General features: G+C 45.5%; 1 protein-coding gene across 2 annotated transcripts in view; it reads left to right on the forward strand.

Annotated features, from left to right (window-relative positions):
* Positions 1–11,453: 11,453 nt before the first annotated feature.
* The window catches only part of SHC4 (SHC adaptor protein 4), a 126,595-nt gene continuing 119,121 nt past the window's right edge, over positions 11,454–18,927 (forward strand). Inside the window, exon 1 of one of the 2 annotated variants that reach the window (XM_060294281.1) lies at positions 11,454–12,373. In XM_060294281.1, coding sequence (XP_060150264.1) covers positions 11,789–12,373 — 585 coding nt within the window. In that variant the 5' untranslated portion in view covers positions 11,454–11,788. The remainder of the gene's footprint in view (positions 12,374–18,927) is intronic. The other variant, XM_030842672.3, reaches the window with a different exon arrangement.

Consider the following 18,927-nt stretch of genomic DNA (forward strand, 5'->3'; position numbering starts at 1 on the left):
TGAAGAAAAACGTATCATTGGGAAACCTCTCCACTACTTCACTGGCTAGGGAACAATTGCATCGTTCACCAGAGGGCATCCTCTTCAATTATAGTACGCTACTGCCATGAACAGAGCTGCGCCACGAACAGTGAATAGTCCATGGCTTTTCAGAGCCATGAAGAGTTCACTGTCCACCACCTTGGCAAAAAATATGCATTTCCCACAGCCATTTTACTTTGTGGAATTGGAGGCTTAGGAAGACAAAGCACATTTCTTAAGTGTATGTTGCAGGAATGGAAGATTAGACTAGAAACACTTCCTAGGGGTAATGCTGCAGTCCTGGCAAGCACAGGTGATCTGACCCAAACTTTACACCCCTCATGCCTTCCTGTCTGTTGACAAGCCTGATAAGAGCAGAGCTGAGTATGGGACAATTTGTCTACCTTATTTTTGTCCCTCCCCAGCTCTGCTTTCTGCAGTGCTTTCTCTTGACCTCCATGCCCCACCTGTAGGATCAATATGATTCCAGGCTGCAAAAGTAGAGAGCAAAGTGTAATTAATTCCCAGGTATCCATCATCCAGCTTTAATAATTATCAGCACACAACCATTTTGCTTCATTTGTGCCCCATTCCCCCTACTTTTCTCCCCTGCTAGATTATTTTAAAGTAAATTTCAATGATCATATCACTGCATCACTAAATACTTTCATATGTACCTCTAAAAGATAAGGACTTTTGAAGGGGACATAATTTAGGGAAAATTTTAAGATGTTCTAGATTAGAGTATATAGGCTCAGTATCCATTCAGCCTTGCTGTTGTTCAGCTCTGCTTCTCCCTTGGACCTTTGCTCTGATAATAATGGCTATCTCATAACAATGGCCTGCTATATGTCACACACACCCATTTAGCCCTTACAGTAATGCTACGTATATGACAGACATTATCTTTTTTATACAGATGAAGAGAAACTGGGGCTCAGAGAGGTGAAGTAACTTGCCAAAATGACATAGATGGTATAAAGGGAAGACTAGAGACCAAAGCATTTTTTGGTCAAAAGAAAAACTTGTTTACCTTGTTAAGGAGGTTCTGTAAGGGAGCCCAGGCTTTTGAAAGCTTAGCTCACACACACAAAAAAAGTTTCTGTTCAGTTTTAGCCCCAGTTTCTCTTTATGTATAAGAAAAATAATGTTGGGACTTCCCTGGTGGCGCAGTGGTTAAGAATCCACCTGCCAATGCAGGGGATAGGGGTTCGAGCCCTGGTCCGGGAAGATCCCACATGCCGCGGAGCAACTCAGCCCGTGGGCCACAACTACTGAGCCTGCACTCTAGAGCCCGCGAGCCACAACTACTGAGCCTACATGCCACAACTACTGAAGCCCACGTGCTCTAGGGCCCATGCTCCGCAACGAGAGAAGCCACCACAATGAAAAGCCTGTGCATGGCAATGAAGAGTAGCCCCCGCTCTCCAACTAGAGAAAGCCCACGTGCAGCAGTGAAGACTCAAGGCAGCCAAAAATGAATAAATAGATAGATAGATAAATGTCTACTATGCAGCATTACTGTAAGGACTAAGTGGGTGTGTGACACAGAGTAGGCCATCATTATGAGCTAGCCATTATTATTAGAACAGAGGCCAGAGGGAGGAGAAGAACTGAACGCTACCAAGGCTGAACAGGTATTTAAGGGGAAATTTAAATAGATATTTAAAGAGAATAACACAAAATTACCAAGGTTACCAGGTTTGCACTTAGTCCACTCATGGTGGAAGAACACCGATTTTCTCTTGTGATTATCACATCTGCAGAAGCCATCACATATCTTCACTCATCAGTATTGCAAAAGCAGTTTGGGTAGGGAGTGTGTAAGTTACAGGAAAGGCTCACGATATCATCTAATTCTGATATCAGAATTAGATGGGGCAAACTTTTTTTACCATTTATTTATTTACTTATTTATTCAGGTTATTGTTGTTGTTGATTTTTTAATCTCTGTGTGCAAAATGCTTCTTCCCCCCTGATTCTTAATACTAAGTGTCTGTATTTGTTTCTATTGTTGCCATAAAAAAATTGCCACAGATTTAGCAGCTTAAATGACACAAATGTATTATTTTAACTTCCCACAGGTACGTGTATTTCTGGCCACCAAAGTCCACATCTGTCCCACGTGCAAAATACACTCACCTCATCCCAAATTCCCCCCGAGTCTCAACTTATTACAGCATCAACTAAAAGTCCAAAATCTCATCAGCTCAAAAGGTTTAAATCTCATCATCAACTCAGGTATGGGTGAAGCTCTCGGAGTGATCCATTCTGGGGCACAATTTCTTTCTACCTGTGGACCTGTGAAATTAAAGAAACAAGTTACCTGCTTTCAAAATATAATGGTGGGACAGGCATAGGATAACAGTTATAGGTATTTCAGTTCAAAAAGGGAGAAAGTGGAAAGCAAAAAAGAGTCATTTGTCTCAAGTATTTCTAAATCCAGCTAAACAAATTCCATTAGGTTTCAAGGTCTGAGAATAATCCTTTGTGGCCTGTGGCTCTGTCCCCTGGACTCATGGCTCTGCCTTCTGTCATCTTTCCTTTTTCATGAAGGGTAGCATGGGTTTGCAGCTGGGAGTAGTTTTATCAGCCTGTTTCCTACCTATAGAATTTTTGGAGTTTGACAACCTTCAACTAGAAGGTTTGACAACCTTCTTTAATTTTGGACTTTCTCTGTCCATTTCAGTTCAAGCTGGAAGGGTTTCTGCTGGCATGACATTCTCAAGAACCTTGTGGGTCTCCCATGTATGTAATGGGGATTTACTCCCTTAGACAAGAGGCTCATTCACAAACCTTTCCTAGGTAATCCCATTTCTATTTTTGGCTTTTGTTTATATGGCTGAGAGAACAGACCTTAAACTCTCTAGTGTGATTGAGGGTATTTATGAGGCACATCCAAGGGCCTTTTGTGACTTTATTCTCTGACCTTTTGATCTTTCCAATATGTCACACCTTCAGCTTTTTCTGTAGAGTGCACATTTCCAACAGTGAATCTTTTAATTTTAGCACCTTGCCATCCAGATACTCTGAGAGTTTTCAAAATGATAAAAATCCTGGTTCTTCTTTGTTTAACAGTTCTTCCCTCAATTTATCTCTTTCCTCTTACATTTTACTAAACCAGCAAGAAGAAACTAGAACTCGCTTTCAACACTTTGCTTGGAAATCTCCTCTGCTAAATGTCCAATTTTAGTTTTTACAAATCCTGCTTTCCACACAACTGCAAGACACAATTCCACTAAACTTTTCTTTTTAAAAAAATTTTATTTATTTATTTATTTATGGCTGTGTTGGGTCTTCGTTGCTGTGTGCGGGCTTTCTCTAGTTGCGGCGAGCAGGGGCTACTGTTCATTGTGGTGTGCGGGCTTCTCATTGTGGTGGCTTCTCTTGTGGAGCACGGGCTCTAGGCACGTGGGCTTCAGTTGTTGTGGCACATGGACTCAGTAGTTGTGGCTCACAGGCTTATTTGCTCTGTGGCATATGGAATCTTCCCGGACCAGGGCTTGAACCCATCTCCCCTGCATTGGCAGGCAGATTCTTAACCGCTGGGCCACCAGGGAAGTCCACCACTAAACTTTCTGCCACTGTATAACAAGGATTCTCTTTCCTTCAGTTTCTAAGGGCTTGTTTTTTAGTTTCTTCTGAGACCTCATAGGCAGTATCTTTAAAGTCCATATTTCTAATAGTAATCCACTCAGAAGAAATCTAGACTCATTCTTCCAGCCATTGCCTGTTGCCCAGTCTGAAAGCCACTCCATTTTTGGTATTTGCTACAGTGGCACTCCACACCTGGTATCAAAATCTGTATTAGTTTTCTATTGCTGCCACAACAGATTACCACCAACTTATCTTCAACAACGTAAATTTACTAACTTACTACTCTGCACGTTAGAGATCTGCCATGGGTCTTACCAGGCTAAAATCAAAGTGTTGGGAATGACATATATACACTATTATGTATAAAATAGATAACTAATAAGAACCTGCTATATAAAAAATAAATAAAATAAATTTTAAAAAAAGTGTTGGCACAGCTGCATTCCTCTCTCAACAAAACTCTCATCGAGAGTTTTGTTTATTTGTTTTTTGTTTTTGCTCATTTGGGTTGTTAGAATTCAGTTCTTTGCAGCTGTAAGTCTAATATCCCTGTTTCTTTGTTGGTTGTCAGCTGAGGGCCCTTCCTAGCTTCCTTGACTCATGGTCAGCCTTCTCCTTCTTAAAAGCCAATAACGGCAGGTTGAGTCCTTCTCAGGTTTCAAATCTCTCCTCCTTTTTCTGTCTTAAATCTCCCAGCTCTTTCCACAGCTGGGAAGGGTTCTTTGCTTTGAAAGCGTCATGTGATTAGATTGGTGGCTTCCTCCATCTCAAGATCTGTAATCTTAATCACATTCTGTGATATTGTGATTTATAGTAAGAAATATATATTTGGTCTAAAACCTATAAAATTTCCCAAGTGATGAGAGCATCAAAGTTGTCTCTTGTCATATTGACGAAGTGAGTTTTGGAAAGCACACGTAAGAATGAGAGCTGGTTGCCAAGGGAGCCGAGCATGTCATTACAGGGTTGGAAGTTTTAGTTCTAGCCCTCAGCCTCTGGGGAGGGGAGAGGGCTGGTGGTTGAATAGACTGCCAGTGGCCAGCAATTTAATCAATCATGCCTATGTAATGAAGCCTCCATAAGAACCCAAAAGTATGGTGTTCTGAGAGCTTCCAGATTGGTGAACACCTGGAGATTCAGAGAGCGTTGTACACTCAGAGAGAGCACGGAAGCTCCATGCCCTTTCCGCACACCTTGCCCTATGCATCTCTTTGAGCTGGCTGTTCCTGAGCTATATCCTTTCATCATAAACCAGTTATCTAATAAGTAAAATGTTTTCTCTGAGTTATGTGAGCTGCTGTAGCAAATTAATCGAACCCAAGGAGGGGGTTGTTGAGACCTCCAATCTATAGCCTGTCAGTCAGAAGCACAAGTAACAACCTGAGCTTGGGATTGGCATCTGAAGTGGAGGGCAGTCTTGTGGAACTGAGCCCATAACATGTGGAATCTGATGTGATCTCTGGATAGAAAGTGCCAGAACTGAGTTGAATTGTAGGACACCTAGTGGTGTGGGGGAAACACCCGCCCCCCCCCACACACACATTGGAATCTGGTGATTAGACCACCTTTTACATTTGCAAAGTTTCTTTTACCATGTTTCTGATATTAGGACATGGAGGTCTTTGGGAGTCTTTAGTCTGCCTACCATACTGTCAGCACCCATATCTGAACCCAGGTTAGTCTGACTATGTTTGGACTTTTCTCACCAGACTCCATAGTTATTTCCTAATTGCCCAGAGGCTCTGCTCATCTTGTACCCCTGTTTTTGCCACTGTGTTTGTATCAGATAATAATGCTTTGGGCCATAAGTAACAGGTACCAGATAACCAAGAGCTGCTTGAGCTGCTTAAACCAGTAAAGGTTTATTTTTCTCATATAACAATGTATCTAGGGATGATTGCTGGTCTTGTTGCAGTGATTCAAGGATTTCAAGACCATTGGCTTGATAACTTGGTTGGTCTTTCTTTCATGATTGCAGTATGACTGCCACAGCTCCAGATAGCACAACCACATTCAGGATAGGAAGACGAGGGAAAAGGGAGGGGAGGCTCCAGTTTTCTCTGCCCCTTTTGTCAGGAAAGGAGATGTTTTCTCAGAAGCCCCCATGAAACTTTCATTACATCTCATAGACCACAACTGTGTCACATGCCCTGACACCCTGCAGTTGCAAGGAAGCCTGAGAAAGTGGGTATTCAGCTTTTCCCAGTAGAGGTGGGCAAAGGAAAAGAGGATTGGAAATGAAGTTTGGATTAGCCAACTCATAATGCCAGAGTTTCAATGGGTCCAGGACCCTGTCTTTGCCTTCTTCTCTTGCCAATCCACAGTTAGAATTGGAATCCTGCTCCTGGGTCAGACACCTCGTGATGACTGTGCTCTGACCACCTGTCCAACACCCATACACTCTCTGTAAGATATCCCTAACCCCAGTTAACCACTTAGAATGCCATCTGCAGGGATCTGGATGCACTTCCTGTCACTGTCTGCTGCTGGCCTTGGAAGCACCTGGCCACCTTTCAGAGGCCTAGAGACTCCACCAGTCCCTTTGGCTATGTACAAATAAGCTTCTGTTCTGACAGCACCTGTTTTTAAATGGGTCATTTTAAAGCTTTGTGTGTGTGTGTGTGTGTGTGCAACATGGTGCATGTGCATACAGAAAAAAGGGGAAATGGGCCACGTTGACCAAAGACGTTTTTATTCTATGCTAGCTTTAAATTCTATTTAGGTAGAAGGTCTTCTGAAAATATTACTATGGCAGAGATACTATTTTCTATCACAATATCCATTCTCCTCTCCTTCCTCAGTAACAGACTATGATTTTATGTGCAGCAGCCATGCACCCAGACAAAAGACTTCTTCATTCTCAGATAAGGAAGACTTCATTTTCTCTTACAGCTAGTTGCAGCCATGTGACTAAACTCTGGCTAATGTGATGTAAGTGGAACATTGTGTTGGGCTTCTAGGAGGTTTCTTTAAAGAGAGTGGGCATGTCCTTCTTTGTCCTTTCATCCATTTTGCTGCCTGGAGTGGAGATGAAATAGCTGGAGCTCTATCTGCCATTTTGGACTATGAGGAAAAGAGATATACTTTAAGGTTGGCCAAGAGCTGACACTCTCCTTGGACTTCCCACCTCCAGGGAAATAAATTTTTTGTTCAAGCCACTCTTCTTTAGAATTTTTGTGTTATTTTCAACTGAAGCTGACCCTAAGTAACTCATCTATTTTTCGTCTGCATGATGTCTAACTCTACATAGCACTTTCAGGTACATTATCTCATTTTCAACAGATGGGAAAATATCCATTTTCCTGTGCTGTTTCTAGCTGGCCCTGGTTCCATGAGAGCCAGTGAGGGCCAACAGCAACCATCAGAGAGCTATTTACCTACCAAAGTTGAAGACTGTGGGAAAACTGGAAACATTTTGTTCAGGAGGCAAAAAGAAGATGTTGCTTTCAGAGTTAATGACAACTCTGGGGAAAACTCTGCCTCCGTTTTTCAAAGCTAGGCCGTGACTCTCGGAGACTCAACCCTTGTTCACTATCTCACTACCCCATGTTTAAAAGGGTATTGGTCTGGGGCTTCCCTGGTGGTGCAGTGGTTAAGAATCTACCTGCCAATGCAGGGCACGTGGGAAGATCCTGCCAATGCAGGGCACATGGGCACATGGGAAGATCCCACATGCCACGGAGCAACTAAGCCCGTGCACCACAACAACTGAGCCCTCATGCTGCAACTACTGAAGCCTGCATGCCTAGAGCCTGTGCTCCACAACAAGAGAAGCCACCACAATGAGAAGGCATTGCAATGAGAAGCCCGCGCACTGCAACAAAGAGTAGCCCCCACTTGCTGCAACTAGAGAAAGCCCGTGCGCAGTAATGAAGACCCAAGGCAGCCAAAAATAAATTTTTTAAAAAAAGGGTATTTGGTCTCTGCCAAGAGCTTTTTATGAATATTGTCTTGTGGAAAATTTTTCCTGAAACAGAGCCTCAGCAGTGTTTTCACTCCTCACTGATAGGCTGTTGGACTCATCCTCAGTGGAAATTCTTCAGGAGTAGGTATTGCCCAATGACTGTTCTTCAGGCGTGGGTCTGCTTTGTGATGGACATGGTATCAGTGGCTGGAGTAGGAGTCCTAGCCTCTGGTGCCACCTGCTCCGCTTTGTTCCAAAGTAGCAATTGGTCCACCATGTCCCAGAGTTATTTTCGTCTTGTTCTATCTCCACCCCCCTATACTCTCCAGCACACCCTTCCTCCACCCCAAATCCCTCACTGGGTTCTCTTCCAAAGCTGGGCAGGCATCTTTGCCCAGGTCCCCTTCTCCTCCACTCCTTTAAGAAATCCTAGCAGGACCTGGCTAATTCTATCACGGCCCAGCCTGACCCAGCACTTTCTTGAAACTGCCTGTTCCACCCAAGTAGCCCAGCCAGGGCAGGCTGTCCCTTAAACTGACACTTTGATTCACAACAGGCTCCCTTGGAGGGGGGCAGTGTGTCTCAAAGCGGAGGAGGCATACACAGTGGTCTAAGCAGAACCCTGCTTTCCAAGGGCAGTGACGAGAGGGGTTAATGTACTCTGATGGTTTAATGACAATAATGGTTTTTCTTATGTATTATTCATATTTTTATTCCTAACAGTCCTGTGAGGTATTTCAGGCAAATTTTATAGGTATGATCTCCAAAGAGGAGAGGGGAGCAAAAGCTGACATTTAGTGAGCACCAAGTATGAGTAGTTAGGTTCTTGCGCACACTGGCTGTCACCCTTCCCAGCAGGGAAGGGTACGTGCCTGAAGTGAGCCAGCACTCAGTTCTACACGAGACCCACCGTGGGGCTCGTACAAGCCAGGAAGCTGGAGTGGCTTACTATAAACTCGGAGCCTTGACTGTGTCTCCTGTAGTGTGGAGATGGCAGGCCTGGGATCTAGACTTGAGCTCTCTGGTGTCCTGGGTGGCAGCAGAGGACAGTGGCTACCAGCACAGGCTCTGCAGCACGGGCTCTGCAGCCAGGCGGAGCTGCTGGAGGGCTCCTGGCCTCATGTTCAACAGCCAGGGGACCTTGCCCAAGTCACTGACCTTGCTCTGAGCCCGTATTCCACATCAGTAAGGCAGTGATGAAAATTGTGCCGGCCCCCGACATCTGTTATAATGATTGAATGTGAGTGCAGGTAAACTGTCTTTTGTTCCATCATTAGTAGCTCTTGTTAATAGTATTTTCATCATTACTAACTGAAGAGGACGTTCTGACATCCTGGGAGAAAGGAAGCCATCGGCCTTGCCCACCCACCCACCCACCTGGAATGGAGATCTTACTCAGTTAACGAGCCTGCTCTGGGGCTGTTGGGGTAGTTTTTCAGCTTCTGTCTTTGGGCTGAGAGCTGCCCAGCCGGCGTGGCTGGGCCTCTGAGGCTGTTCCCCACTCCCCAGTTGCAGATCTGGTTTCTCTCACCCTCATAAAAGGCCCCGGCAGAGATGCCTACCAGAGCCAAGATCTCCAGGGTCCCTAGGGACAGAGAAGCAGCCCATGGTGGCCATGGCTGCTTTCTTATCTTCCCTGGTCCCACTTGGTTTCCCTCCCTCTCCTCCCCAGCCCTTCTAGGATTCATTCCTCCTGAGGGACGGGGGCTGGTCTGAGCCCCTGGAGTGTGGCCGGCACAGTGCCTGCCTGGGTGAGCAGGCCCCCTGGGCACCCCATCCTCCAGGCATGAAGACCTCAGCCAGGACTCACGCAAGCCAGGCGGGCTCCTGTTTATCCTTCCTTCTCCAGGCCCACACGAGTGTTAGGAAATTGTTTCTCTGAACAGTGTTGGCTTTCTCAGCTTCTCCTACTTTGTGCTAATTTTTCTTTTTAGCTGCCTTGGATGGTGTAGGCTCTACTCTGTAGGGGGTAAGAGTGCCAGCTTCAGGGGCAGGCAGCCCGAGTTCCAGTGGCCTTTCTTTACACTGCCAGCCATGTGCTTGGTGAGGCATGCCCCATGTGTGGGGCACGGTGCCAAGTGCCTTACAGGGATTAGGATTAGCTCATGAGCCCTTATAACATCTCCATTAGATGATGGCTGCTCCTAACAGGTGAGGGCGTTCAGGCACAGAGAGGTAAACCATCTTTCTCAAGGCAGCATAGCATGGGGTCTGTGACACCAAGGAAGGGACCCTTGTGAGAGAAGGAGAGAGGTGGGGAGGAAAGAAAATGAGGAAGGTTACTTCACAGTCCTGCCCAGAGCCTGTCTCCTCAGCCCCAGGGATGTGGAGTCCAGCTGGCTTAGCCACTCTTCAGTTTTGCCAGGAGGAGGTGTGAGGGCAGAGAGGGAAGGTCAGTGAGCATTGACGAGAAGATTTATGAAGATGCACAAAAGGCCTTCCCAGGGAAAAACCATCCTAACAGTGTTGGGAGGTGGGATGTGAAAAGGTGCAGAATTTCTGTGGGGAGGAGGAAGCCAGCAAGGATGCCTTTTCAGCTGCTTACAAGGAACCGTTTAATTCAGAACCTGTGTTTGGATCTCAAGGGAACTCAGGCCACCAAAGTCATAAAAACACATGAGCCTAATGCAGCCTTGTGGGCAATAAGACAGTGAAGGTGGCATCCCTGATTCCCGTGGCTGCCGGTTTGTTTTGAGTTTTGGATTAATGTTCAGCTTCAGATGCAAGAGCCTTGGCCCACCAAGAAATGTAACCTTCAGCCGAGATTTTCTTGTCTCTTCTGATATGTGATTTCACATCCTCTCAGTGCTTCAGCAGTTTCCTCTTCTCCATTCCTAAAAGAACCTGCATTTCCCTTTCTCAGCTCCCTTCCTGGCTTCCTGTGTGCTAAGCCTCTTGCAGTTGTCATCATGTCTTCAGAATGCATTTGATAGGTACAGGAAGTTGCACCAGACGGGAGATGGAACCAGCAATCAATAAAAAAAGAACTATGTTTCTAAGAAAAATGCATCATGTCTTCCCCCAGGAGTTGTGTACCATATGTCCTAATATCCGTGGAACAATGGGTCTAATTTTTAGCTCTTCTGCTTGGCTTTCCCGGTCATCTCAACAAAAAAGAAAATGGACCTTTTAACCCGCTGCCCAGCTTGCAGATGACTTACACTAAAGATTGCCTTTCCCTTTAACCCTTTCCTCAGATATCACAAAATAAAATCTCCCCTTTCTCTCCCTCCAGCTTTATTTCTCCTGGCTACTAGTTTAGTATATTTATGGTGCATGAGTCATCAAGCTGCCGCCTGATTGGATAAAAACCAAGCACCCCTGAGACCATCAGTCAATTACAGCTATTCTCAGCTTCATTCACTGATTTATTAGCTTGCACACACAGAGAGAAATTCATTCAGCAAAGTTCATTCATAAAAATTTCAACACTCTGCGTATCATCCTGCACATCTCAGCCTTCTGTTGCAGATAGGCTCCTGAAAGAAGCTCTGAGGGGAGTCGGGGAGGGAGGGAAGCTCGGAGCCAGGGTGGGCAGGCTGGGAGGGGATCTGAAGAACACGGAGGGATCACAAGTCCCTGAAATAATGCGGAGCAGCGCCTGTCACTAGCACTCCTGGCTTGTGGCCCAGAAGGGATGCATGACAAGATCTTCCAAGAGAGGGCAGCCATCAGAAGAAACGAACCCAGGCACAAGGGCCTTTGGCCCACATATACATTTTCTTTGCTCCTTTTTTAAAAAATGAGCGATCACTGGAACAAGTAAAGGGTTAATGAGCCAGACATTGCCCCGCCCTGTGGGAACCGGAGGGAGCAGGTTTGAAAGTTCCTGTGTGCAGAAGGGGAGGCTGGGGGGTAGGGGGCGTTAAATATTTCTGCAAGGCTCCCGCGCCGCCAGCGATGCGGCGGGACCGGCTGGCCGGGCGCGCGGCCCCGTTCCGTGCCTAAGAGTTGGCCGTGAGCGGTTGCCGGCGCCGCCGCGAGCCTGGGTCCAGGCTTTCCCAGCAAGGAACCCGACGCGAGAACACCGGGTGCCGCCGCTGGGCCGGGGAGGGACTAAAATCAGCTGGGAAGGCGTTTTCCCCTGGGCTGTTACCCTCGAGGACCCGGAGCCGAAGCGGGCGAGGGCGAGGGCGAGAACGGAGTTGGAGAGGTGGCAGCCGCTAAGTTGCACGGGGCGTTGAGGCATTTGCTTTCCGCACTGTTTATCTAGCAGACGACGAGGCGATTTATGCAACAGTATCCTGTTTCAGCACTGCCAAGGCTATGCGAGAACGCGGTCCGGACAGCCTGGCAGGACTCGTGCTGTATGTAGGACTCTTCAGGCACCCCGGGATGCTGCACAGGGCCAAGTATAGCCGCTTTCGGAACGAGTCCATCACGTCCTTGGACGAAGGCAGCCCCGGAGGCTCGGGGGGGAACAAGGGCTCGCCACAGCCTCCCTACCCCGCCCTGGCACCTCACCTGCCGGCTGAAGATGCCACCTTGGCGTCCCAGGAGAGCCCCACCCCACTGTGCACCTTGATCCCTCGCATGGCCAGCGTAAAGCTGGCCAACCCAGCCACCTTGCTGAGTCTGAAAAACTTTTGCTTGGGTACCAAAGAGGTACCTCGACTCAAGCTCCAGGAAAGCCAAGACCCGGCTCCCAGCAGCCCGGCTTCCCCTGAAACCAGTCTGAATAGGGCCATGCCAGCACCTCCGCCTCAGCGGGATGCCCTGGGGCACAGGGCGACCTCTTTAACTCCTGATGCCTGCCCCCTTCCCGGCCCTGGGGAGCCAACCCCCGGGAGCAGGCAGGACAAGCACTTTCTGCAGCACCTGTTGGGGATGGGCATGAACTACTATGTGAGGGTAAGTCCATTTTCCTGTCGGCACCCCTTCTACAAAGGGCACCTTCTCTGCTTTCTGAAAGGGGCTGCACATCACCTGGCCGGGTTCTAGGTTTGGATAAGACATCGTGTAGCTGGAGGGAGGGGAGGAGGGAGGCTGAGCTTACAGGTTTCCTTACAGATATCTGGCTTGTATTGGAGTCACACAACTTTTGGCTCAGGGGCATGAACTGGTGCTAACTCAGGTAGTTGCCAGGTGTAGGGGCAACTTCTCATAGAGACAGCTGAGATGTCCCCACTGGACTGATCATTCTGGCCAAGAAGACTCAAGAATTTCAAATCTAATTAGTGATTGAGACCCCATAAATTTTACTGGCCACTGTGCTTCAGTAGAGATTTTTGTGCTAGAGGAATACATGGTGTGTAAGGGACTTGTATTATCTCTGAAAATCTAATTCAGCATTTAACAAACACTTCTCAGAACATGGCTGAGCTTCTAACCTTGTGCCAGGAACTAGTCTTAGGTCTTCAGTGCACATTTTTTGTCTTTATTGCCTACGCTGTGCCCACTGGTCCTTGCCCATGAGCTATGTGCAAAATCAACGTCTTTACTGGCCTTGCATCTGCCTTTTCCATTCCAGATCTGGGTAAACGAAGAATAGAAGATTTGGCCTCTGCCCTTCTAGAGCTCACATTTCAATCGGGGAGACCAACAAATGCATGTGAAATAATAAGAGGACAATATTTAGCAATAGATATCTGGTGTGAGAATGCTGAGGGAATTCAGAAAAAGGGAAAGGTTGTTGTGGTCTGGGATTCATTCATATGGGAAACCTTCAGGAGAAGGTGCATCTTGGAAGAGCTATCAGATTTTTATTGGCAGAAAGGGGGAGACTCCTGGCAGGGCAAGAATAGGAGCAAAGTCCAAATGGCAGGTATCACTGTGGTGGCGGCAGGGGAGCATCACACTGGGCTTAACTGGAGAAGAGAGGGGATGCTGGAGGGTAGTGGGTGATAGAGAGTATGGCTGGCACATAGTTGATGCTCAAACAAATTTGAGTCAAATAAAGACATACAGATCTCGGGTAGCTTGGGGAAGAGGGAGCAGCTGCCCAAAGCTCTTAATGCTGTACAGGGAGTTTGTAAACACTCTGATTCATAAACAGAAACCATCATAGGTTTGTAGGCCAACTATAACGTGATGAAAGTGGTTTCAAAAAGATCAGTCTGTGCATTTATTTTAGATGGACTGAAGCAGGGAAAAATTAGAGATTTGGAGGCCGATAAGAAAGATACTCTGGGAGTTTAGGCACCAGGGGATGGGAACATGGATTAATGTGAAGGTGAGAGAAAGGAGACGAATGTAAGAGCCTCTGTGAGAAGCCTCAACAGTCTTGGGTGACTGAGCAGATCACTTCGGATCATAATACACATAACAGAATGGTGAACAATTATTAAGCAGTGGGTAGATTGCTGAGTGTGTTATTGCTATTTATAGAGGTTGTGGATGATTATTGATAAAGGAGTTGTGAGGAATGAAAAATAACTTCAAATGTAAGCCTCAGAATGGGATTGGAGATGTCAGTGATAGAAACAGAATGAGTTGGGAAGGGGGTCACACTAAGTTTGCTTTCGACATGTTATGTTTAAAGGGATGATATCTAAGTGGTACTAATTTGTAGGTAGCAATCGTATAAGACTAGCATTCAGGTGAGAAGTCTGATCTGAAAGTAGACATTTAAGAGATAGCCCAATAACTGTATCACACACAGGCAGTTAAGATCTCAAAGAAGGCCAAATAATGAACACTGGAAGGGTTCCAGTGAGAGCAGGCTAGGGCAGCCTAGGTGAATTGATAACAAAAATCTCCAAGGAAGATACATTTATGGGACACTCAGTTCTTACCCTCCCTCACAGTGACACAGCTCAAAATGGAAATAGTTACATGTATCTACTAAAAGTTCGTGGGCAATTCTCATTGGTCAAGCTTAAGCATCTGCCAGGCTCTAATGGAAAAATGTGACTCTCCAAACCCATACTTGGCACCTGCCTTCCCATCACCTAGACATCCTCTGCCGTCTGCCTTGCCTTTCCTTCCCTCTCGTACTTCCTTCCACCTCCCCACACCCACACACCTGTACAATTTTAAATGTGAAAGAATTGCTGTGTGATCTCCATTTTCCTTAGGGAGTGTCACCACTGGCATTTTAGATTTTTAACAAGGATTCTGACTGCCTTTTCCTGGCAATGATGACTGACCCCAGGAAAAGTGCTGACCCCATGATCCATGTGAATCATACTATGCTGCCAATAGACAGTGACGTGACACCAGTTAACACCCCTTTTAGGAAGTCAAAATACATGGAAAAGCCTACTGTATTAATTTTTATAAAACCCTACTTTGAAAGATGGAAGGAACTCAGAAGTTATCAAGTTCAATGCCTCTATGGGGAAACTGAAGTCCAGATAAGTGAATTTTTTTTTTTTTTTTTTTTTTTTTTTTTGCGGTACGCGGGCCTCTCACTGTTGTGGCCTCTCCCGTTGCGGAGCACAGGCTCCGGACGCGCAGGCTCAGCGGCCATGGCTCACGGGCCCAGCCGCTCCGCGGCATGTGGGATCCTCCCAGACCGGGGCACGAACCCGTGTCCGCTGCATCGGCAGGCGGACTCTCAACCACTGTGCCACCAGGGAAGCCCGAGAAAAGTGAAATTTTTTAAGGCCACACAGGTGAGTCAAAAAGAGAGTTAGCACTAGAACCCAATTGCCCTGTGTGCCAGTCTTTGCTCTTTTCACCACAGTTTTTCATCCTGGTTGAGATCCTTCTCAGAATTCTTTTAGGTGTGATGCGAACCAATTTTAAAAGACAAAATGCCAACCTGTTAATTTACAGTGAAAAATATTGTGCCAAGTAAACCAAAATTGTGATCCCATCTGTAGGAAAATGCACACAGAAAGATTTAAATCAAAGGTTTCTTGGTGATGATGGAATCAGAGCAGAGAAGCAAGAGAGACATTCTTTTTAAAAAAAATTATTTTATAAAGGTAACACTTGTTTATAACATTATATGTTTCATGTGTACAACATTATATTTCTACTTCTGTATACACTACAGGGTGCTCACCACCAAAAGTTTAGTTTCCATCCATCACCGTACAGTTAACTCCTTTACCCATTTCGCCGCCTGCCCCTCCCCCTCTGATACCTATACTCTGCTCTCTGTATCTACATGTTTTGCTTTGTTTATTTTTGTTTGTTTGTTTTTTTATATACCACATATGAATGAAATCATGTGGTATTTGCCTTCTCTTATTATTTCACTTAGCATAATACCCTTAAGGTCCATCCACATTGTTGCAAATGGCAAGATTTCATTCTTTTTTATGGCTAATATTCCAGTGTGTGTGTCTGTGTGTGTGTATATGTGTGTGTGTGTGTGTGTGTGTGTGTGTATATATATATATATATATATATATATATATGCCACATCTTCTTTATCCACTCCTCCATTGATGGGCACTGAGGTTGCTTCCATACCTTGGCTAATATAAACAATGCTGTGATGAACATCGTGGTGCATATATCTTTTTGAGTTAGTGTTTTGAATTCGTTGGATAAATACCAGAAGTGACGTTTCTAGATTGTATAGTAGTTCTATTTTTAAATTTTTTAGGAACCTCCATACTGTTCTCCATAGTGGCTGTATCAATTTACATTCCCACCAACACTGTTTGGGGGTTCCCTTTTCTCCACACCCTCTCCAGCATTTATTGTTTGTAGATTTTTTGATGACGGCCCTTCTGACTGGTATGAGGTGATAGAGATATTCTTGATGGCTAGTGGACATAGGGGCAACTCTTTTAGGCAAAAGGCAGCCACATATTCTACTCTCTTATCCACATCATGTGACTGCTCCTCTCTTTGCCCAAATTTATTTTATTCATTCTCTCATCTATTGAGAAAATATGTACTGTGAACCAATTATGTGACAGGAACTGTTCCCGGCCTTGGGCATACATCAGTGAATTAAGAGACGAGGTCTGAGCCCTCATGGAACTTACATTCCAGTGAGGGAAGTTGAGCCATGATTGAATAAACAAGCAAATATAACATGTCACATGTAATAAGTGCTAGGGAGCAATAAAGCAGGGGAAGTAAGCAAGGCAGTTATTGGGTAGAGATGGAGGATACTGTATTCTTTCTGGGTAAAAATGGCACAGTTAGAGCTACTTTTAAGTTTGTCTTGCATCTTTTATCTTCACATTAGGGACTTAATTTGCCATCTACTCTAAGTTAGAGTTGACTTTGGATTAAGTATCCTTTTAAAAAGGACTCTTCTTTTGGTCTGATGACGTAGAATCAATTTTACAGCTGAGAATACTTGATGAATCCTGAGCACCTATTTTTGAGTAACTTTCTTTTAAGCTCAGAACTTGAACCCCCTGAAGGTCTCTCTAGGAAGGTGGGCTAGCAAACCATTCTTTGAGAGATATCAAGTTAGAAATGGACAGCCAGACTGGGTCTGGGCAAAGTAGTGAGGTGGGTGAAATCTGTTAAATGTGGCATTTGTTCCCACCATAAGATTAAGTTTCATTTCTTTATGAGGTCTTCCCAAGTCCCTTCATCTAGCAACAAACATTCATGTGGAGGTCTCCCAGGTGCCCAACGTGGTCTGTGCATGGTGAGCGTGGAAAATATACAACGTGACCAGTGCTCGCGTGTCTAAAATGAGAGGACTGGTCCGTATGGCCTTTAAGGTGCCCCCATCACCAGCATTTTTCTTCTTCTTCCAGTTTTATTGAGATATAATTGACATATAGCACTGTATAAGTTTAAGGTGTACAGTATCGTGATCTGACTTACATACATCATGAAATGATCACCACAGTAAGTTTAGTGAACATCCATCACCTCACATAGATACAAAAGAAAAAGAAAGAAATACTTTCTCCTTGTGATGAGAAGTCGTAGGATTTACTCTCTTAACCACTTTCATACCTAATGTACCATCACCAGCATTTAAAGGCGCACTAAGGCTCCTTTCTCCACATGGGAGGTATTTAAATGTTCGTTTCCTTTCCCACTCCCAGTCCATAGATTGCCTACAAATTAATTCAAAGACTAAGTAAAGTAGAGGCAAAGAAACTAACCTGGATAGAACTACCACAGGTAAGCACAGTATTTCTCACAATAACCCTCTGAGGAAGGCTGTTTTCTCCAGGTGAGGGCACAAAGACCCCAAGAGTTTGTCGTCTACCCTACACTTTACACCTTACGTAAGTAGCAGACTGAGAATTCAAAGCCAGGTTTGTCTCACTCCAGTGCTTGTCTCCTGCCCACTGTCTCCCCTCACCTCTGAGCAAGTCAGGCAGTCCTGCAGGTTCGTAAATGGAGGAGCACAGATGAAGGACCACGCTGGGCAGGAGAACTTTATTATAGGACCAACCCATAGAATTTGTCCTCTTGCATTCATTTGCATGATTTCAGTCTCCTCACTTCAGCCTCACCCAGCCCAGCCATCTCCCCAGACTGTATTAGTGTCCTAGGGCTGTTGTAACAAGTATCACAAACTGAGTGACTTATAACCAGAGGCATTTATTCTCTCTCAGCTCTGGAGGCTAGAAGTCTGAAATCGAGCTATCGGCAGGACGTGAGCTCTCCGAAGGCTCTCAGAGAGGATCCTTCATTGCCTCTTCTAGCTTCTGGGGGCTGCTAGCAATCCTTGGCATTCCTTGGCTTCGACATGCCTGGCTGCAGTCTCCGCCGTCATCTTCACATGGCTTTCTCTCCTGTGTGTCCAAGGACACCAGTCATTCAATTAGGGCTCACACTACTCCATTATGACTTCATCTTAACTTGATTATATCTGCAAAGGCTCAACTTTCAAATAAGGCCACATTCATAGGTTCTGGGGGTTAAGACTTCACCTTATCTTTTCGAGCAACGCAATTCAACCCTTAACAGTCCCCAAGAATATTTACTGCAATGTGTTTGTCCACAGAGACTTTCTTGGGTATTGGGCTCATCAGCTTTGTGTGCAAATATGATCTTTTTTACTTCCTTTGTAAATCTCACGGTATAGTCTCACCATCCCGAAGCTGTAGACTAGTATTGTCTACTGTCTACAATAGATGTGGTCGACGGTACTACAATGTTCTGTCTGCCCCAAGTGTCTTTTCTGCAGGAGAGCACTGGTCTAGGAATTATGAGATCTGGGTTAAAGTAATGGCTCTGACACTAGCCAGCTGTGTGACCGGGGATGAGTCATTTCACCTTCTCATTTTCTCATATTTAAAACAAGAGTTTGAATAGAATGCTGCCTAAGATCCTGAGACCCCAGGTCTCCTTTCCCACTGGTCTGAAATCTCCTTCTATCAGGATCTCTTTTCTGAAGGAAATAACTTTTCACATCTTTGTCTTAGTAGAGAAGAGATGGAATGTCCTTAGCACCCTCTTACTAACACTGAGCTGGCTTCACCAGGAAAGCAGAAACATTGCACTGGCATGGGTGCAGGTGGTCAAAAGTTTACAGAGATGGTGAGATAGGCGTCACATGGAACAGTATCCAAGTGTGGGAT

Source organism: Globicephala melas, chromosome 2 (assembly GCF_963455315.2).
Source record: "Globicephala melas chromosome 2, mGloMel1.2, whole genome shotgun sequence".
Classification (NCBI taxonomy): Eukaryota; Metazoa; Chordata; class Mammalia; order Artiodactyla; family Delphinidae; genus Globicephala; species Globicephala melas.